This window comes from Vitis riparia, chromosome 4, assembly GCF_004353265.1.
Source record: "Vitis riparia cultivar Riparia Gloire de Montpellier isolate 1030 chromosome 4, EGFV_Vit.rip_1.0, whole genome shotgun sequence".
NCBI classification, from domain to species: domain Eukaryota; kingdom Viridiplantae; phylum Streptophyta; class Magnoliopsida; order Vitales; family Vitaceae; genus Vitis; species Vitis riparia.
The window spans coordinates 16,744,631-16,767,406 of NC_048434.1; the positions used below are offsets into that span (position 1 = coordinate 16,744,631).

The window sequence follows — 22,776 nt, forward strand, 5'->3', positions numbered from 1 at the left end:
AAACTGATTACAGCAGAAAGACAACCTATGAACGAATTTAAAGTAATGCACAAGAACACAGTTTCTTGCAATATGGCATTACAGAATTAGCTCAGGGATTTTACACAAAGATAAATGCAGAAACCCAGTAATGGCTTATTTTCACAGCCAATTAAAACCAAATTTCTAAAACTGACTGCAGCAGAGACAAAACCGTAAACAAATTCAAGGCATAAGAACACAGTTTCTTACAATACAGTGTTACAAAAATAACGTGCCAAAACGGTATAAAACTTCATCACTGAAAGGGAAGAAGGGATTGGTGATGAGCTCCATTTCTTGTAGAGTTGGTTCTATTTAGACAAGATGACAAGACAACAAAGATAGAAAAGAACAATGGGAATGTACAACAGAGTTTTCAGTTTCATATCAAATGCATTAACCTTTTGTCTGCATAATGTAATTTCTAGCTCGAGCCGAACAAAACATAGAAACAACACCAGAATAGAAACTAACAATGGCACTTACACCAAACACCCAAACTGAAATTGGTCCATCCTCCATTTCTTCTTTAAACGCCTTTGCAGGCACTGTTGGGATACTTGCCATCTCACATTTTCCACCTGAGGACTCCACGCACAATTCTGGATTCCCTGCAAATGCTCCTGGAAACCTCCAATAGCCCTGCTCCTTTGGAACAATACCAGAAAAGCAGTTGTATGAAAGATTCAAGAGCGTCAGATTTCGAAGGCTGGAAATGTTTTCTGGAATCTGACCCGACAAAGAATTATGCGACAAATCCAATACCCTTAATCTCTGCATCTTTTCTAAACCAGGAATCTGACCATCAAGAAAATTATATGATAAATTCAGGTATTCCAAACCCTGCAGTCCAAAGAGACCTGCAGGTATCTCACCATGTAGCAAATTTCCAGATAAATCAATTCCTACTGTTGAAAATAGATCATAGTTGAAGCTTAGTTCATTACTACCAGCAACAGTTGCAAAAGCTTTGATCTCAGGATCTTGGATTGTAATCAGTGGCTCCTCAGGGGTTCTTGGACCAATGTCATTGTAGTTGAAATTCAAGCTAATGTTGAAGTTACCATCCGGTATGAAGCCAGAGAACCTATTGCCTGAAAGATCCATTGCTTGCATCATTTGGAATGTAAACAACCAATTGGGAAGAGCTCCGTTGAATTTATTTCGAGCCAAAGAAAGGAACCTGAGATTTTGCCATTTGGTTATTGCATCATTTAAAGCTCCAGAGAGATTGTTGGAGCTGAAGTCTACAACCTCCAGTGATTTACAACCAGCCAACGTCAGAGGAATCTCCCCAGAAATCTTGTTGTTACTGATATCCAATATTTTCAAACTATCCAATGCATCAAGCTCTGGTTGAATCTCACCATAAAGATTGTTGTCATTCAATATCAAAGCAAGGAGCTGAAAACACCCAACAATGTTCGAAGGGATGGAACCTGAAAGCGAGTTGTGGGAAAGATCAATTACTTGCAGATAGGTCAAATTACCAATCCTGGCAGGGATTTCACCGGTGAGAAGATTATGAGAAAGAAACAGTGCCTGCAGACTTTTCAGTTCTGTAATCCTTGATGGAATTTCACCAGAGAATTGATTGTGTGAAAGGTCAAGAAGAACAAGCCCTGATTTGTCTGTTGTCTCTGCAATTTTACTCGGTAGAGGACCTGATAAGTCATTGAAACTCAAGTCTAGCACAAGAAGCTTCTCTGAAAACACAAGCCTTGGAGATATCTCATATTTTAACCCATTAGAGGATAGATTCAGCCGTGATAATGATCTAAGCGAAGCAATACATGTCGGTATTCCTCCCACGATTGAGTTATTTGCCAAATTGAGAACACTGAGAGATTCAACAGATGCCGAAAAACAAGGCAGAGTACCCGAAAGCTCATTAGAACCAAGATTTAGATAAACCAAAGGTTGATGAAACTCACCAACATTTCCCAACAAATAATTGTTTCCAAGATCCAAATATTCGAGTGATTCCAAGTAAAACAAAGTTTTTGGAATTTTTCCTCTAAACATGTTGGAACTCAAGTCAAGTTTCTCAAGCTTTTTCGAGAAATTACCAATCCAACTAGGCAAAAAACCCCCCAAACCTTGGTTTCCATTCAACAAAAGCTCTCTCAAGTGCCTGAGTTTCACAAATGTACCAGGTATATCACCAGAAAACCTATTAAAACCAAGGTCTAGGGTTTTCAAACCCCAGATATTTCCAAAACACTGAGGAATTGTACCATTGAAATTGTTACGCGACAAAACTAGGGTTTCAAGAGTGGTGATCATGCACAACATGGGGTGAAGGGGTCCTGACAAGTTTATGGCTGTTAGGTTGAGGGAAATGAGCCAGCCAGTTTGATTATGGCAGGTGAGTCCAGCCCAACTGGTGCAGTTGAACCCAACCCATGTTGACAATGCTTGGTTAGGGTCTTGCAGCCATGATTTGAAGAGGAGTAGAGAGGCTTGGTGATCAGGGTTGAGTTCAACAGAAGCAGAAAGAGGCGGGTTTGGGTAGATCAGTAGTATCAACAAGAGCAGTGACAGTGGCAATGACAATGAGTGATGTGGGTTAGGGTTTTTGTAGGGTTTGAGGGAAGAAGCATTCCCTTGAATTCCCATGAATCAGAGATGATTATGATGAATATGATGATGGGTTATGCCCAAAAATTCAAGAATGCGTGGTGTGGATTAGGGTCTTATGGGGTTGAAGAGAGGAAACAAACCCTTCAAGTTCCACAAATGAAAGAAGATTATGATGATGGGTATTAGGGGTTTTCTAGGGTTTAAGAGATGAAATCATGAAACAAACCCTTAAAAGTCCCATAAGTGAAAGATGATTATGACATGAGTCATGCATTAAAAATAAAAAATAAAAATAAAAAATGGGCTGTTTAGCAGAGGCGTTTTTTCTAGGGTTTAAGTCTTAAGAGATGAAAACAGACCCCTGAACTCCCATGACTGGATGATGATATGAAGGAGGAGGAGGGTTACTACAATGGGTCATGCAAAAATAAAAATAAAAAGCTCAATTGGGGTTGTGTGGATGAGGGGTTTTCTAGGGTTTAAGAAATGGAGGAAAAAAAAACCCTTAAAGTCCTATGACTGGAAGATGATTATGATGCCAATAATGATGATTATGGAGAACGGTTATGCATTACAAAAAAGCTAAGAAAACAGAGAGAGAGAGAGAGAGAGAGACAGAGAAAAGAAGAAGAAGAAGAACCTGAAGAGGGAGTGAAAAAGGGCAGCATCAATTCATTGATTGAGTGGGGTGTAGCAACCATCAAAGCTCTCTCACTCCACTCAGCCCCCTCAGTGACTCCTTTCTCCTTTTTTACTTTCCCTTTATTCTCTTTCTCTTTCTCTTTCCCTTTGTCTTGTTCCATACCCTTCAACTTTGCATGTGCCACTGGGTTCCACCATATAAAATTTCTGCGTCTTCTTTCTTCCAAAATGCTGTAAAAATTATGAATTTGTTTGATATAAAACCACAATTTGAAGGTAAAACTTATATTTTATTGCTATAATTGAAAGTTGCAGTATAAGGATAAGAAGGGAAAATATAATTTGAAGTAGTAGCCTTACACTGATTTTAGAAATAAATTTTTGATGGTAAGAATAAGATATCATTTCTTTCATATGGTATGGAAAAAATCAACCGGTTATTTTTTATATCTTGTCATTTTTTTTATATTTCATCTCTATATTTTTCTTTGAATTAGTCTCAATTCTATCTAAATCTCATAATTTCACATGTTATATCACCATCCACTCTTACGTGGGTACCAATATGGGATTCTTCGTAGGAAGCAAACACAACTTAATATGGTTTTAGATAGAGCCAAAGAAATAGGGTCGAAATAGGGTCTCATATGGAGTGAGTGATAGACTGATTCGACATTGATATCATTTGGTCATGACTCACTTTTTTTTCTATGTAAATTTTTTTTCTATGTAAATATTATATGTTTTGGGTTCAATAAAACTTTAAAACTTCAAAATATATGAATATAATGTTAAAAAGTTTTTTTCATATATAATTAAGAGTATAAAATTTAAAGTATGATATAACGCCAAAGAGATAAGAGTCCATTGAATTTTTCTTATAAAAATGTCATTTAAGTTTACATATTTTCTAAGTTAAATTAACTAGTCAATTTATCAACTCAACATTATGACATTGTTGTAAATTACTCTAAAATTATAATTACTTTGATATTAGAAAAACAAAAATATACCATATAAGAAAACAGAATCTAGCATGGCAAATAACGCTACATTATATTATGTTCAATTTTGTGTCCATGTCCTTGTTTAAATTTTATTTTATTTTTAACATTTTTCATTTCGTATTGAAAACATTTTAAAAAGATTTTATTAAAAAAATGGAAAAAGATAAGGTTATGTTGATTATAGTATCAATTTTTTATTTTTATTTTTTATGGCATATTCATAGAAGTGATTTTTAGAATGTTAGAGGTGTTTTTTAATGCCTGAAATTAAACGCATATGTTTTTATTTATTTATTTATTTAGAAAATCGCTTAAAGTGGTTCATATAGTGAGTCAACAAACTCTACTAGTTTCTTTGGAAAGGAAGCCATCAACTATTAAAGATTGTACTTCAAGTAACAAAGATCTTCCACAAATATTTATCTAAATTATAGTTTTTTTTTATCTTACATTGGTGTCATAGCCGAGTTAGGCTTGTTTTCATCTCTATTTATATTTATTTATTTGAAATAAATAGATATTTGTTTCCATTAAATGAATTTATTATTATTATTTATATAATAAAAAAATGCAGACTCAAGTGTGCAAGCACAAAAATAGACTATCTAGAAACATAAGTCCAATCCAAAAGTATAGACCTAAGTGCGCAAGAACTAAAATTGACTGCTTAGAAGTGTAGGTCTAATCCAAAAATATAGGCCCAAACGTGCAAACATAAAAAATAATTCAAAAGTGCAGGCCCAATCATGCAAGCATAAAAATAAACTGCATAAAACAATAGATCAACTCCAAAAGTATAGGTCTAGACATGTAAACACAAAATGGACTACCCTAAAGCACAAGTCCAATTCAAAAGTACAAGCGCAAAATAATAATAATAATAATAATTCAAAGATACAGAGCTAGACATGCAAGCACAAAAGTGTAGCTCAACCCAAGGGGCTACCTTATTCCTTAAAACAAAATTAATAATAGGGTTATTGGATTTATGCATTACCTTTCTAGTTTTTTATGCATAAAATTTTTATTTGTATATCAATTGTTTATGTAGGTTGTTTTTGTCCAATATTATTATAATTAGACTTTACTTATGGATTTTTTTTTATCTCCCTTACTATTATGGAGGATTTTTTTAAAAGGATATTGGCATCTTTTAAAAAAATTAAAAAATTTTAAATTAATTAGCTAAATGTTCTAATACACATTCAATGAGAGATGATAATGACTATTGCGAAATTTTTTATCTCATTATGTTAACAAGAATATCATAGGCTAATTTGAAATTAAGAAATGTATATATGATAATAATATTATACTCTATGCAATAAACACAGTCGAATTGTTACCAAGAACTTTGTTGTTGATTTGACTAAAAGAGAAATTAAATGACAATAATTATGATATGTAGCATAAAAAAAAAATCCAATACCTAGTAAATGAACAAGAGATCTTAGATTCCTTAACTACCTAACTCAAAGAAAGGAATTTGGTCCAATACTGCAACGATATGGAATTTTATTATTCTTAGGTTAAAAAAGACTATTGCACACATTTCACTATGTTAAGTAGCATGCACAATGACTTAATAGGGGAGTTTGAACATTGCCCTACTACCCTTGACATATGGAATAAATTTAAGATTGTCTATGGTTTGACATCGCAGTCAGGTTACAAGCGCTCACTTTGAAGTTCAAGCAATATGTCATGGACCCTATACACACCATGATTGAACATTTGAGGACAATGCTAACCCTAATTTATGACTTAAAAGTATCTAGTAATAACCTAGTTGATGAGCACTAAGTCACAACTGTTATCCATTTTTTATTTAAATTATGGGGGGCAAATGAAACTTGTGCTCATGCATAACAAGAATATCAAAACTTTTACAGATATTTCTCACCACATTAAGTTCAAAGAGAAGCTCTTAGAGGTACAAAACACCATACTTACTAACCATATGAGGCAACAACAGGCTAATAATTGTAAGTAATAAGAAAAAAGTGGTGGTACCATTGGAAATATGGGGTTAAAGAAAGGAAATCAGAAAAAATGTCAAAGAGGCAAATAGGGTACAAATAAAGATAAGGCTAAAATGAACTACTACCACTACAAGAAATAGGATTTTACGTGACAGTCACCAACTGTCACCAAATCTTATATATCCATGACCAAAATCTAACAGTCTTATGAAACCATGATCGAGCATCAAAATACGAGGTGTAGCTAAAGGTATTGGTCACGGTTTCCTAAATGATTGTGACCATATGATTTACTTTTTTGTGACGACCATACGAAAACTGTGACCAAAAGTTAGGAGTACTTTGTTGTTTTTAGTTAATTTAGTCATGGTTAGGTAATAAACCGTGACTATATGTTTAAACTATAGTCATGGTCAAGTAATAAACTGTGACTAAATGTACACTTATAGTCACGAATAAAGTTAGTGACCGTGACTATATGTAAGCTTATGGTCATGGTCAAGTAAGTTACCGTGACTAAATGTCAACTTATGGATTAATGTAAACTTATGGTCATGGTCAATTCCTTAATCATGACTAAATGTATGTCTATAGTCACGGTTAATTAAATGACTGTGACTAAATGTAATCTTATGGTCACGATCAATCCCACAACTGTGACTAAATGTATCTTATGGTCACGGTCATTTTATTAATCGTGACTAAACGTGGGTCTATGGTCACGGTTAATTACGTGATCGTAATGAATTGTTAAGTGTATTATGACAAAATATACACTGATGGTCACGACTATTAATGACTGTGACTAAAATTACTCATAGGATGTCCTCTCTATCTCTAAATTTTGGTGACGTTTCATTACTGATCGTGACTAAAAGTAGACTTATAGTCACAACTTTTTAATGGTCGTGACTAAAATTTGTTATACTTAGACATTGGTTTTTTATAAATTCAGATTTTCCAAACTAGTTATAAACCTTATTAAATTCATTTTAGACCTGTATATGCAATTAAGCAATTAAGCAATTAAAACAATTTCAATATAGTACAATATAATACAATCAATTATCCCAAACTAGTTAAAAACTTATATATCAATATAAGTCATTAAATAACAAAAACATAATATATATAAAAAAAAAAAACCAAACAAACAAAAAACAAAAGAGATTCAAATTTAGTTTCACATTCTAACATAATATAACAAATTAACCAACCAAACATCACATAATAGTCATAGAAAGCAAAAAAAAGTTAGGAGAATCTATCATATAAATAAGTAGCATAATCTTAAAAAAAGTTAAGAGAATATATCATATAAAGATATAGCATAATATTCAAATTTCTATTGCTTTTGCTGAAATTGTTACATCATCTGTTCTTGAATTTGTGCTTGCATTTTTCTTTGCATTTCCATCATTTTTTTCTTCAAACTCTTCTTTCACTTCTTCTCGTGTCTTCCTTTGAACTTCTATCAACCTCTCTTCAAATGTTTTTTTTCACATGTGAGAGTTCCCCTTTCACATTTGAGAGTTCTTCAGTTGCAGTTGTAAACTTTTGTTCTGCAGTTATTAGCATCTCTTGGGCGTTTTCAAGTTGTGTTGAAAGAATAACTCTTGATCGCCTTCTACTAGTAGAACCAAAGACTGAGGTAGGAGTAGGACCAAATCAATACCCTCGAACACGACCATGCCTCTCTGAACCCATGACTTGAGTATATATCTCATCTACAGATGTAGATGCTCCAGATGATGCAGAAGCAGAAGAAGATGTTCCCTCAGGTTGGGATAATAATTGCTGAATTCTAGAATTATAAAAAACAAATATAATAGTTAAACTTTTAAAATAATTTTAGTATGTGGCTATGATTGAAATAAAAGTATATAAAACTTATTTACTTTATTACCATAATCTCCTTAGAACGATCATCAACAGGCGTCCCATCTTTTTTTGTGTGTGTTAGGGCAAACATCTCAATTCTATTAGGCTCACTTCGATTCTCCTTCTTTTGTGCCTATTCTTACAAGTAAAACAATTGAATTATTTATGATGAATTATTTACGTACAAACAAATCATATTCATAATAAATTTCCAACCTGTTCATATCGAATATGAGTATAACTTTTTGATCCCGATGTATGCTTTATCACTTGTTTTGCCCTATTTGCCTTGTTTTTTTTTCCTGAGATATCTTACATCAATTAAAAATAGCAAGTCACCTATATAGGTAATAGAAACATAATAAAAGTTATATACATGAAGTATTAGGTTAGATATAACTAATAAATATCATTTTATGTGAATATGAGTATCATAAGATACACTATCAAGAAAAGATCATTATCTTTACCTTAGCCTCAAGTGTACCCCAAAAGTGGATGAGCCACCTCCAATCATCATCCGATAAGTGTGGAGGTCAATGACACAATCTCTTATCATCTGTATTATAAGGGTTATAATACTTGACCTTCATTTTATTTCTGTAGCTTCTAAACAAATTTCCACAACATTGAAGAATGTAGCTCTTACATGTTTCTTCTAGTTCATATTTTTCCTGTATTGCATTAAAATGTCATGTATAAATAAGAGGTATCATTTTTAAACAATAACATTACAATTTAGATTGAATAGTAACTAACATATACCAATACTAAGGCCCAAATCTTTTTCTTCACATCTTCACTAACATGATTCCAATCTTGAACTTGGATGGGTACATTGTGTTGAGATTGCACCAATGTTCCCATATAGCTTGACAAACTTTCCCATTTTCCATCATAAACAACTTGCCCTCTAGTATTGAATCGTGTAGTTTTCTTTTCCCCAGGTTCACGATAGCGCGTTCGTGATTGCCGCCCAGGTACGCATCTATTCATATTTCACTCATTCTTTATACATGCTTTGCTTCTCATATTGTGCATGATCGATTTGAGTATTCATCGATTTTCTTGTTGACTGCCACGATTACTTCATTTTATTAGTAGAGACCCGTTTTTAGGGACTTAAAGGGGTGCTATGGTCTTTACCGTACCTTCCCGATAAGTAACCTGACCCCCGAACCCGATCCGGTTTTTCGTAGATCACCTTTTCCAAATAAGGAGTCACACTTAGGGTTTTTCTTTCTTATTTTGTTTACCCTTTTAAAAATAAAACAAAAATAAGTGGCGACTCCAAGTCAGTTTTCTTAATCAAATAAAAATCAAATGTGGGAAACGCATGAGCACGAAATGCGGGGTCCACAAAATGGTGACTCTGCTGGGGATATTTTAGAGGGTCAAGCTTGAATGTAAGATGAAGCAAATGTGGCGTTTGATAGGTCGATCAGTGGGTACCTTTTCGTGATTGCACATTGAGAGTTTTTGATATTATTGGAGACATGCATGGATATTATATTCATTTGGGCTTTGACATGTTGATTGATTATCTTGATTGGGGCTTCTGATGCCGTGATTTTTTTTTTGTGCTTCATCGCTATATTTGTTTGAGACATTGACATGCTGGACTGTTGTTAATTGTTTATCTTACCTTGCTTAGCATAGTGACCCTGATTTTGCCATGTTTGTTCTGATCACCTCACATGTATAGACTTGTCACTGTATATCACTCAGCTTGACATGTTGATTCTCTTACTTATATACTATTTTGATCATCTTTGAGCATGATTTTCGTATCACTATTCGTCTCGATTGTTGTATTCTCGCTTATCTTGTGTGTACATGATGATATATCTGAGCTTTGCTTGATTGCGTGATTGCATGACTACCCTTCCTTTGTGTGATTGCGTGTTGCTTGTCCGTGTGGGTAGCACATCTATCCCCTTATCTCCGACCCTCTAGTTTCGGTCATTTCCTTCATTTCGGTTCTCACTTTTGCAAGTGTGAGGCCTTGTGTGTGCTTGTACTCTGACCGAGATAGAGGTTAGGAGTAGGGTTTAGCGACGGGCTATACCGATGTTTGGGAGCGTTCTGGAGGAGACCGACATATCGATGCTGATTGGAGTCCGATCATTGAAGACCTGTATAGCCCCGAGCTAGGTTTCATGGATAGTTGTGCGACCAGTGTGTTTTCTCTCTTGTTTTAGCATTCTTAGGGTTTTCGGATGCACCCACACCATTCACTGTGCATTTTAGTCGACCGTTGAGTGTTGAGAGTTTGAGAGGTTTCACCATAGGAACCCCCCTGGGATGTCGAGGTAGTGCATGTGTGGAGCTGATGACCACCTTGCATGGAAGCGCCCCGTCTCTTCGGAGGCGTGCAGAGGGTTGCGTACCGCCAGAGGGTACGATCGCTTCTGCTAGGGATATTATAAAGTCCACCCATATCCGTTTAGAGCCGCCTTGACCTCGTAGGTTGAGCCATAGATCCTTCTATTAGGACTCCTTCCCTACACGTGGGTGCATCTGAGGGCTTTCAGAGCCTCTGTGGTCATAGTTCGGATTCACACTCCCTCTTTTTAGTCTCAGGTTGAGAGTGCTCGGAGATTGGTATGAGTTTGAGTATCGGTTGGATCACCTTTGTCCTGTCACCTTGGATTGAGTTTTTCACTCAATGAGTTTGTCATGTTTTCCTCCTTAGGGTTTTCGTTCTCATTTCTTGGCTCGACACACCCTTTCACTTTGTTGACACTCACTTGCTACTTTGGGATATGTTCATTGATCATCTTTTTACACTATACGTTTATCACGAGCTCAGTACCTCATCATTTGTTTGATCATTGGTTCGATTTTTGACTCGATGCTCATATTTTCATTACGGAAAGGTGAAAGACGCATTTTCACATCCACACTTTTTTCTAGAGATTCACCTTGATCACCTTATTATCTTCCTCTTATGGAGCTCGAGTCGAAAGTTGAGGTAAAGATATATGTTTATAGATGGAGTACTGATCTCGTGATAGTATGTTTTTCACACCTCTTTTATCTCAGATTATTGATGAAAATTCTCTAGTCACATTTGTAGCCACCTCACAGTGGACACCTTTATGACTCCAGAGTTCTCATCATATGTCCAGATTTCTGATTGCCACCTCAGGACCATGTGCTTGTATGTTGTATTGTCGTCTTTTAGAGTTTTATCTCGTGTCCTTCATCCATTTTGTTTGCATTGTAGGGAGTCAGTTTAGGAGTCGGTTGAGTCTGGAGTCACATTCTTGGAGGAGAGTAGGAGGTCGATTGATCAGAGCAGATTCATATCCGAGTTCAGATAGTTCAGTTGAGATGTCGGACGAGCTAGCTTCCACACTTGCTTCCATTCAGGAGTTCATGGCCGGAGTCAGTAGACGCTTGGATCAGTTAGAGAGTTCTTGCCAGGATCCCCATCCAGTGGGCATGGTCATTGATGAGACAGTTCCTCATGCACCTCAGATAGCACAGACTCGCCCACCTGGAGTTTCACTTGGTACTCCATTCCATTTGGCAGATCATTATGAGACTATTCTGCCACCTACTGTCACAGTGCCACCTCCCATGGTTCCTACTATTGAGGATACTCGATTGGCCGAGCAGGAGGCCAAGGTTGAGAGGCTTGAGTCCATGATGAGACAGATCAGATTGCAGGACGGGGGTTTGACTTGGGACGACAGAGATGGCATACCGGTGGCTAGCTTACCCGCCAAGTTTCGCATGCCAGACATTGAGCGCTATAGTGGGATTGGTTGTCCCAAGATCCACTTGAGACTATACAGCACAGTTATGAGAGCACATGGGATAGATGATGCACAGTTGGTGGCCCTCTTCCCGATGTCACTTAGTGGGGCAGCTCAGAGGTGGTTTGCTTCAGTTGAGCCTTCGAGACTTCGCACCTGGGAGGACATGGCTCATGAGTTCCTGACTCAGTTCGCTTTCAGTGCTGATATTGATGTATCCAGACGAGAGTTGGAGGCCACTAGACAGAGGCCAGAGGAGTCTATTTCTTCATTTGTCACTCGTTGGAGGGCAAAGGTGGCTGGTATGGTAGATCGGCCTAAGGAGCAGGATCAGATTGACATGGTTCTTCGGAACCTACAGCCGAGATTCGCGAGACGTCTTGTGGGCATCCCGTTTCAGGATCTCAGGAGTTTGGTTCAGGCAGCTTTCAGTGTTGAGGAGGCCATTGCTCGAGGATTATGGACAGATACTACTCCTTCCTCTGACAGTAAGGGGAAGAAGCTGATTGGTCCGTTTGGCAGATCTGGAGAGGTTGGCGCTATTAGTTATCAGCATCGGAGGCCTACGCATCACTCACTTTATAGGCCACCTACAGTCAGAGCTCATTTTTCTCTTCCACAGTATCAGTATCAGCTGGATTATGCTCAGGAGCCTTACATTGCTCAGACTAGCATGCAGCCGCGACCACCACATCTGAGAGCCGTTACTCACCCGCCACCTAGACCCTATGCACAGAGGGCTACGAGACAGTTCACTCCTTTGGGCATGACATTGACTAGAGCTTTTGAGAAGCTCAGAGACGCTGGGGTGATTGTTCCTTTGGCGCCGAGGCCTTTGCCCCATCCTATTCCTCCTCATTTCCGTTCACATGAGCACTGCTTGTATCATCAGATTCCGGGGCACGATACTGAGCGTTGTTCAACACTCCATCATGCGATATAGGATTTGATCGATTCAGGGGTGGTTGACTTGGCTAGGCCAAGTGTGACCACCAATCCTCTGCCTGCGCATTCCACACATGCAGTTCCTCCTCCTCCTAGTCTTCAGTAGATTGTTTTGGATGTTGATGGTACTGAGGGCATATGGTGTTTTGGGATCTTCCAAGTTGAGGACTTGGTTCAGTCGACGTGGGTACATCATTTGGTAGCAGTTCAGTTCAGAGCATTTTCATTCTGATTATGGTCATCATCAGAGTCATTTCCATTTTGTTGAGTCCAGTTTTTAGTTCGTCAGAGTTGTTTTTGTTTTGTTGAGTCTTGTTTTTGGTTTAGGGTCATTGTTTTTAGTTTCATGTTGAGAGTCCAGTTGTTTGTAGTTCTTTATCATTTCACACATGATGTACTCGTTGATTCATTTAGTGATATGATATTTTATCTGAGTATTATGACATTTTTTTTTCTCGTGAGTGTGTTTTACACATCTTGTGTTGATGCGTGTTATGCTTTCGATATGATACATCTTTCACTTACATCACGATCACTTTGGCCTGACCTATCATGGAGGATATTGAGCCTATTGACCTAGGATCAGGAGATCGACCTAGGGAGTTTGAGGCTGTGACCCATTTCACCTTTTGATTAGAGCAGTACCATATCCATATTCGTACTTTGACTCTGTGGACTTGATGACCTATCCATTTTGAGCTTGACATGACACCACCCCTTGGTACCATCATACGACCTTTACCATCCATTGTTCACCTTAGCATATTACAGTACCATTGCCTATCCGTTCCATCAGTTCATTGATCTGACCAGGTAGTGTCGGAGATGATTAAACCCGAGATGAGCTCTATACGATGATAGACGGATCACGATGAGAGAGTGGTTTGGCTGCTTGACGATATTGTTGAGGTAGAGGGATCGCCATAGGGCGTTCAAATTTGAGTTGTTGCATATGACTTCAGGTGTTTTGATATGATCAGAGTGACTGATTTTATGACCGATGACGAGTTGGATTATGATGATAGGGTGAGTTGATTATCAGAGGACATTGACGGTTATCACAGAGCATCAGTGGGAGCTTTCACACGATTTCAGAGGAGTCGCCATGACTTTGTTGGATGGATGCCAGTCTTCAGTTTTGACCATGTGAGATCTTGAAAGCACAATGTTTGAGGTTGTGGTCAAAGGATGGGTGGCCATCATTTCATGAGCCTATTTACTTTATCACCCTCACACATAGAGTTACCCGTTGCTAGCCCTTTGAGCCTCACACGAGCATATAGCCTTTTCTTTCATCACCTCATCTACTTATTACACCGGGTTGGGGACCCTGTAGTGTTTGCATGCTATGTTTAGATATGTCATGAGTTCCAGACCTGACATACTTATTCGAGCCTCATTATTCACTCTTCATTGTGATATTTTCCATTTGGATATCATTTCATCACTATTTTCCGATATCACTTATCACCACTTGCGATATTCGTTCTCTGACTTTTCTTTCATCATTGCTTACTCGACATTATCCTTGTTTCACCTTGAGTGATGGTTGTTCACACGTCACTGCATGGAAGATTGTCACATTCCTCCCCCATTCGCCTTATGAGCAGTGATTCAGAGATCTTATTTTTGGGAGGTTGTCTTGTTAGTGAGGATTCATGTTACATCAGTATATGGGGAGAGTTTATCCATTTGGCTATGTATTTCATGAGAGATCATTCATTATTGATCAGAGTATGCACAAAAAAAAAAAGAGGCGCATTCTTCATTATATCATTTTCCATTGAGCACATGTATGAATGTGCTAGTTTGCTTCATTGAGTTCATATGATAGAGAGAGTTCGTATGAGAGCTTCTCTCTAAGATTCTATCTTAGTGTATATTTTGGGTGAGAGTATGAGTCATCCATTCGATTTTTGTGAGAGAGAGACGAGCGACCTTTCTTTAGTATCTCTGGATTCTTGCTCTATCCATCATTCCTTCTATTTTGGATGTGACTATTTTCCATGTTTTGATGCAGGGTGACCATCACTCACTTTTCTATCTCTTCGCCTTCTTCCATCTTTATTTTATCCCTCCGTTTCACTCCACTTCATCTTATCTCATTCTTCTCTCATCCTGTTTGATGTTTGACATGGGTTTAGTATCCACACTTCATTCTTGTTTATTTGATGCAACCATTCATTTATCATCACTTTTCGTGTGGGGGCCCCTAGGTCCGGGACTCATGACGTTTTCTACGCATTGCATATCATGCACGAGGGGTATGAGGATTATGTCATTGGGATCTTTGAGCCTAGTTTCCTTTCATTTCTTTCACCCTATTACCTTGGCCTACGTTACGTCTCGAGTCTGAAGACCACCCTGAGGCCATGACTTCACACGTTGTGCTTGATGGCTCACACATGGGCAATACTCGAGATTAGTCGGAGATTATTCCTCGGAGCATGATGGATGGGGAGTTGGGATGATGATTTACACTAGGGCATGCCCCTATTATCAGTGATGGATTTTCAGAGGCGCTGTTATCTACACTGGGGCATACCCCGCTCATTGATGACGTTTTCTTTTGGGATGATGCTTTGCACTGAGGCATAGTCGGTTTGCTTTCTTCGCTGGGATTATGATGGATTAGGAGTTGTTGGATGACCCTACACTGGGGCATAGCCATTTCAGAGAGCGTTTTTATTGGAGATACAGTCACCCCACTCGATATTTTGCATTGACACACTCCACTCATTGATGATTGATTTTTGAGATGGTGGTTCATTTTGAGACACGGTTGCTTCTGAGATTGCACGTAGTGAGACATAGCCCTCTAGTTGGCATTGGACTTTGATTTTCATTGGAGCATAGTCACTTCAGGTGGTTTATACTGGGGCATAGCCACCTCGTTCACATTCATAGAGCCCTGGGATTCTGATTCATATGGATTATGTTGAGAGGTTTCCATTTTTAGCACCAGGAGTAGAGAGTGATTGATTTGTTGACTCGGATGCATTGCTTTACACTGGGGCATAGCCGGGATGGAGAACATTTCTCATTGGAGCATAGTCACTTCAGGTGGTTTATACTGGGGCATTGCCACCTCATTCACATTCATAGAGCCTTGGGATTCTGATTCATATGGATTATGTTGAGAGGTTTCCATTTTTAGCACCAGGAGTAGAGATTGATTGATTTGTTGATTCGGATGCATTGCTTTACACTGGGGCATAGCCGGGATGGAGAGCATTTCTCATTGGAGCATAGCCACCCCACTTGGATCCTTTACACTGGGGCATGTCCATCTTTTGGAGGGAGTTAAGACTGATTCTTGACGTTGGAGCATCCGACGGGTGATATAGAGATCATTGGATTATTTCATGTTGTCCTCATTGCATACTGGGGCATAGCCACCTTGTTGGATGTTTCGACATCGAGATTTGGCTTCCTGTTTGTGATTACTGCTTTTCGATGGATTATGGAGCTATTGATACCTCGGGTTTAGTCTTCTCGGCGTACTTGGACGATCTCGGATACATACCTTTCATCTCGTACTCAGTTATTTCACCCTGGATACTTTCACGCCTTCCATCATACCAGAGCCTGATCATCACCTTCTTTTATCTTACACATCCCACTGTGACACATGACCTCACCCCTCTCTCGATTAGGAGGAGATGTAGATCAGTCCTTGATCACCTTGGTTGTGCTTTCATATATCTTTTGGACTTTAGGTTCAACATTTTCCATGACGGCAGGGCCTGACAGATTGTTGATTTATCAGTGATGATGCTTTCATTTTGACAGTTGGCATGTTGAGTGTTGATTTGCTTGTTTTTCGCATTTTGAGCACTAGTCATCATTGTTTTTATTCGTCAGTCATTTCTGTTTAGTCAGCATGGTATCACGATGCATGGTCCTGTTTGGCATTACCTATCTGAGGTTGGACATTTTCATTACATGATGGATAAGCATATTTCAGAGTACAGTAGTTTTGAGATATTATATATCTCAGTCTGTTCACTGTCACATACTGGGGCATGCCCTCCTTCCCTGGATCATCAGACCTTCCACAAGCTTCACTCACATTTGATCTAGTTGTTGACCCTTCTGAGTGGTCATACTGGGGCATACCCCCTTCTCCGAGAGCATCGGGCCTTCCACAGGCTTCACTCACCTTTGATCTAGTTGTTGACCTTTTCGAGTTGTCATACTGGGGCATACCCTCCTTCCCTAGGATCATCGGACCTTTCACAGGCTTCATTATCTTTCGACCTAGTTGTCGATCCTCATGAGTTGTCATACTGGGGCATATCCCCTCCCGAGTTTGCTTGCATCATTATCTGGGTTATCCTTTAGCTTTGGGCCATTTGATCAGGTCATTCATCATCTTGTCTTATCAGTTCGAGTTTGAGTCGGGGCCGCACCTATATCGATCGGCCATCTTATCATCATTGTCATATCAGTTTGTGTTGAGTCGAGACCGCACTTATATTGATCGGTCATTATCGTGTCAGTTTGAGTTGGGGCCGCACCTATATCAATCGGCCATCTTCCTATCAATTCAGTTTCTGGGACCGCACCTATATCGATCGGTCATCATCGTGTCAGTTTGAGTCGGGACCGCACCTATATCGATCGGTCATTACCGTGTTAGTTTGAGTCGGGACCGCATCTATATCGATCGGTCATCATCCTATCAGTTTGAGTTTGAGTTGGGGCCGCACCTATATCGATCGGTCATCTCCCTGTCATGTCAGTTTTCGAGTCGGGACCGCACCTATATCGATCGGTCATCATCCTATCAGTTTGAGTTTGAGTCGGGGCCGCACCTATATCGATCGGCCATCTCCCTGTCGTGTCAGTTTTTGAGTCGGGACCGCACCTATATCGATCGGTCATCATCCTATCAGTTTGAGTTTGAGTCAGGGCCGCACCTATATCGATCGGCCATCTCCCTGTCGTGTTAGTTTTCGAGTCGGGACCGCACCTATATCGATCGGTCATCATCCTATCAGTTTGAGTTTGAGTCGGGGCCGCACCTATATCGATCGGCCATCTTCTTGTCATGACAGTTTAGCTTCCGGGACCGCACCTATATCGATCGGTCATCATCCTATCAGTTTGAGTTTGAGTCGGGGCCGCACCTATATCGATCGACCATCTCCCTGTCATGTCAGTTTTCGAGTCGGGACCGCACCTATATCGATCGGTCATCATCTTATCAGTTTGAGTTTGAGTCGGGGCCGCACCTATATCGATCGGCCATCTCATTATCATGACAGTTCAGTTTCGGGACCGCACCTATATCGATCGGTCATTATCGTGTCAGTTTAAGTTTGAGTAGGGGCCGCACCTATATCGATCGGCCATCTCCTTGTCATGACAGTTTAGTTTCCGGGACCGCACCTATATCGATCGGTCATCATCTTATCAGTTTGAGTTTGAGTCGAGGCCGCACCTATATCGATCGGCCATCTCCTTGTCATGACAGTTCAGTTTCGGGACCGCACCTATATCGATCGGTCATCATCTTATCAGTTTGAGTTTGAGTCGGGGCCGCACCTATATCGATCGGCCATCTCCTTGTCATGTCAGTTTGTGTTTCTGGGATCGCACCTATATCGATCGGTCATTTTCATGTTAGTTCGAGTCTGGGACCGCACCTATATCAATCGGTCATCATCTTGTCAATTCGTGTTTTTCGGGGTCGCACCTATATCGATCGGCCATGTTCCTATCACTTTTCGTGTTTAGTTTGAGTTGGGACCGCACCTATATCGATCGGTCATGGTTTTGTCGGATTGAGTTGAGTCTTGTTCATCTCCGAGTCACGCCTGCATAGTTGAGTCTTCTTTGCATTTTGAGTCACCATTTTTCCTCCATTTTGGGTTTTCAGAGTTATTTTCCTCACTCAGTTACCTGGAGCTTATTGCTTGATCGTCATTGCTCTTTTGGGATTCCCCTTTCACTACCATGACACAGTTCTTTGAGTTCGCGACACGTATTTCAGTCATGTTGTTGGACACCCTACACTTAGCATTCTCATGTGGTTCACACAAGGAGGTCTCCCTTGAGTACATTCTTTCCCGTACTCCGAGGTGGTTCGACCGTTACTCATCTTTGATATGGTTTTTCGAGTCACTTTTGGGGACATCTTAGAGGGAGTCTGGATCCTTGGTGTGACTTTAGAGGCGCTTTGATACCATTTCTCTTAGGATTAGAGCTTTTTATTCACCTTTTGGCCCAAGTTTTCGTGTTTCACTAGTGTCTCATTGGGGTCTCTTTGGTTCTTCGGTAGAGTTCACTTCACTCCACTCACTATTCACACTTACTATTCACTTCAGTGTTCATATTCCTTACACTCGTGAACTCTACCGAAGAGGGGCATATTTGTAGACCCCCATGATGGGGTGCATTTCATACAACCTGTTTTGCCAAATGTCCGGATTTCAGGAGGCCACGTGTCGTTTCCTGGCTGGTTGCTGAAGAATCAGGTAGTGGAATTGAGGAGCAACCAAAAGGTGACACGTTGCATGGCAATCTGAAAGCCGTTATGGAGGAGCGTCTCTGGCAGTTAGAGGGAGTGGTGCTTTTTGGTGCAGGCTTTTTGGACGTGCGGCAGAGAGATATTTGGAGGGGGGATCCTTTGCTGGAAGAGGCGACGGGGAGAGATTCGAGAGGATCCTTTGGCTTGAGGGAGAGTTTTCTGGGTTACGGGTAGAGTAGCAGGGAGCTTTGAGAGCTGAGAGAGAACAGAAAGCTGAGGAGAGGGGGTGCATCTGGAGGTGATCGACAGAGGCGAGTAGCTTGAGAAAAACAGAGGATTCAAAGGGAGAAACCAGGGAGAGATTTCTGGAGGAGAATCCTTTGCTCAGGGAAAAGGAGATATTGCAGCGTTTTTGTGAGACAGAGAGCATTGTGAGAGGTTTCTGGAGAGAAAAAAGAGTATTGTGAGAGGGAGTAACTGGGAGGAGGAAAACCAGAGGGAATTAAAAAGAGAACGAGAGAGAGAGGATTGAGGAAAGAGTAGAGTATTCTGTTTGGGGATATTCTCTGGTCTTATATGGCTGGAGGAGAGCTACAGTAGGAAAACAGGGGAACGGATTAGAAGAGGAGATTCTGTTAGTAGAGTGGGAGCGGCGTTTATATTACAGAGCAGGGGACTTGAGAGAGAAGAGAGGTCTGGATGGAGGTTTTCTTTCAGGTAAGAGAGTTTTCTTTTTGAGAGTTAGGGTGGTATTCGATTGCTAGAAGGAGAGGTTGAAGAAGGTTGCCTGTGGAATTCCCAGACAGCCCTCAAGCTAGGTACGTTCTTGTTTCTCAATATGTTGTCTCATTCTTTACTGATTTATGAGCATAGCTTTGATTGTTTGTCGTGGACGTTAAGGGCCACAGGGTTGTTTCGATTGAGTATGCTTATTCATGTATGATGCTCTACTTTGTCTCTCTCATGCGCTTGATTTTTCTTTTCTTCTGAAAGTGGTTGGATCCTCTTTGAACATGGTTCGGTTTTAACTTGTTATATTGAAGATTTCCAGATCATCCCCACCTGTATTAGTTCATGGCTATCAAATGAAACATGAGGCTATAGTTGCTTTGTTACGTTATCCCTCACCTATACTCTGTTTTCATGGTTTGGTTCCTTTTCTTCTTTCCCCTGTTTTGATGCTTACTTGTGGAGAGTTGTGCACGATGAACGCAAGACATGAATCTTTTCTGGGTGCTTATGGACATGAGGTCCTTTGAAAGATGGCATCCATGCATCAAGTTTGAAGGAGAGAAGATCACTGCGATTGAAGGATCAGACACCGAATCTGATAATAGACAGAAACTTCTCAGCATATCAGGTTTTGGTGGAGGCAGCTGACGCGTTTTGGCTGCAGATGGGGAAGACCATCTCTTATATTAATCCATTCCCTCATGACCACTGCGTCAGTTGGGTATCATATCACCTATAGCAAGAGTTCAGCGCCTGGCAGACCACGTGGGATTACTGATTTCTGGTATTTAAAATAAAAGATAAAAAAAAAAAAATAAACGCTAAGTGATGAATCCTCTACATCCAATTTGAAGATTTGAGGCTCTCATATTCACGGGATTAATGATGCTCCTGCGCTTAAAAAGTCTGACATTGGTATTGTTGTCGCTGATGCAACTGATGCAACTCGTAGTGCTTCTAATATTGCCCTCACTGAATCTGGCCTTAGTGTTATCATCAGTGCTGTTTTGACCGATCGAGCAATCTTCAGAATGATGAAAAATTATACTATAGGTGCGGTTTCCATTACAAGTGCTTGGTTTCATGCTGTTAGTCCTCATCTGGGAGTTTGGCTTCCCGCCTTTTATGCTGCTCATCATTGCGATTCTCAATGATGGTACCATTATGACAATATCAAAGGACAGGGTGAAATCATCTCTTCTACCAGACAGTTGGAAGCTGGCTGAGATGTTTTTACAATTGGCATTGTTCTTGGCGGTTACTTGGCAATGATGACAGTCATTTTCTTTTGGGCTGCATACAAAATAGATTTCTTCCCGTGGATATTTCATGTGCCAACCATTGAGAGAATAACTCATGATGACTTCTGAAAGCTTGCGTCTGCAATATACCTGCAAGTGAACACTGTCAGTCAGGCTCTCATATTTGTGACCCGATCTTGAAGTTGGTCTTATGTTGAGCATCCTGGCTTGTTGATTGTGGAGGCTTTCTTGGTTGCTCAGCTGGTTGCTACTTTGATTGCAGTCCATGCCAATTGGAGCTTTGCTGCAATTGAAGGAATTGGTTGGAGTTTGGGCTGGTGTAATTTGGCTCAATAACGTCATCTTCTACATCTCACTTGATTTCATAAAGTTCATTATCCCCTATGCTTTAAGTGGGAAAGCCTTGGACAGGTTCTCTGCCGAGCTCAGAAGTGTCGGCATTGTATATAAGTGCTTTTGAATGGAGACAGCAACTAAGAAAGTTTAGCTTGATCAAGGACAAACCTTACAAGTGATGCCTCTCAATCCGGTAACAAAGACAGAGAGATCTTCTCCAGATCTGATGAGGGAAATGCTGAGGATTTGCTTGGTGTAGCTAGACTGCCCTTGCAAGATAAAGGCTGGATAGCCCTACCAGATAGTGTCTATACTAGCAGCTCAGAATCTGTCATCATCTCAAATGAAGCAAGTCCTCCAGATATCCACACTGCTCTAGCAGACATGATGGCACGACTCTCATATAGGTCTAATAGCAGAGGTCACAGATTGCTTGAATTCTGTTTCATCTCATGGGACTGATTTTCAAGAAATCTCATCGAATTGTGGGCAGTCCGAGTCCAAGTACACGGAGAACAATAACAGCGATGCCAGTTGTGTCAAATCTCCAATTAATGGGTCAAGTGAACACCTGAAGACTGCGGCATCACCAAAAAAATGAGTCATAATTGTCATCGACATTTCCAAGTTTTTGAATGAGGAAGACTTTGAAGGTAAAGATGAAACATCCTCATCAAATCAAGTTAAGATTGAAGGTGAGAATTGGGAGACCCGATTTCCTAATACAGATGCTAGCAGATGATGATATTGCACTGTTTGCGTATGACAGTCCTGATGAGTCCTTATGGAAGAGAGCAGCTGAGTTGCTTGAGGAATTTGCTAGTCATGGTGAAAATACTAGCTATGAGGTGCCTTGCCTCATTGTTGCAACAAAAGACGATCTGGATCCTTATCTGCATGGCAATTCTCACTTGCATGCTGAGCCCACTCATACGTACATCCAATTGCATGGCCACCGTTGGCATGCCAATTTTAGTGGCCATGTGTCACTTCCCCTTTATTTCTCTCATCTTCACCATTCTTGGTTTTGGAAATAACTTTGTCCCAAGTCTCATTCTTTGCATAATTTTCCAGTTTTTTTTTTTTGGATCTTTCTTTAAAATGATTTTGACTTTCCCATGTTCCAAATAATTTCCCTTCTTCAAA

General features: G+C 39.8%; 2 protein-coding genes and 1 pseudogene across 2 annotated transcripts; 2 read left to right on the forward strand and 1 right to left on the reverse strand.

Annotated features, from left to right (window-relative positions):
• Positions 1–113: 113 nt before the first annotated feature.
• Positions 114–3,357, reverse strand: LOC117912506 (receptor-like protein CLAVATA2). Its single transcript, XM_034827099.1, has one exon. The coding sequence runs from the start codon at positions 2,638–2,640 to the stop codon at positions 418–420; it is 2,223 nt and encodes a 740-aa protein (XP_034682990.1). The 5' UTR covers positions 2,641–3,357; the 3' UTR covers positions 114–417.
• An 8,095-nt stretch (positions 3,358–11,452) lies between these two features.
• Positions 11,453–12,823, forward strand: LOC117913284. The gene has a single exon (XM_034828233.1). The coding sequence runs from the start codon at positions 11,453–11,455 to the stop codon at positions 12,821–12,823; it is 1,371 nt and encodes a 456-aa protein (XP_034684124.1).
• Positions 12,824–20,545: 7,722 nt separating this feature from the next.
• On the forward strand, positions 20,546–22,092 carry LOC117913285 (annotated as a pseudogene).
• The last annotated feature ends 684 nt before the right edge of the window (positions 22,093–22,776 follow it).

Excerpts from the sequence above, each read along its gene's own strand:
- LOC117912506 (XM_034827099.1), bottom strand. The coding sequence starts at position 2,640 with ATGGGAATTCAAGGGAATGCTTCTTCCCTCAAACCCTACAAAAACCCT.
- LOC117913284 (XM_034828233.1), top strand. The coding sequence starts at position 11,453 with ATGTCGGACGAGCTAGCTTCCACACTTGCTTCCATTCAGGAGTTCATG.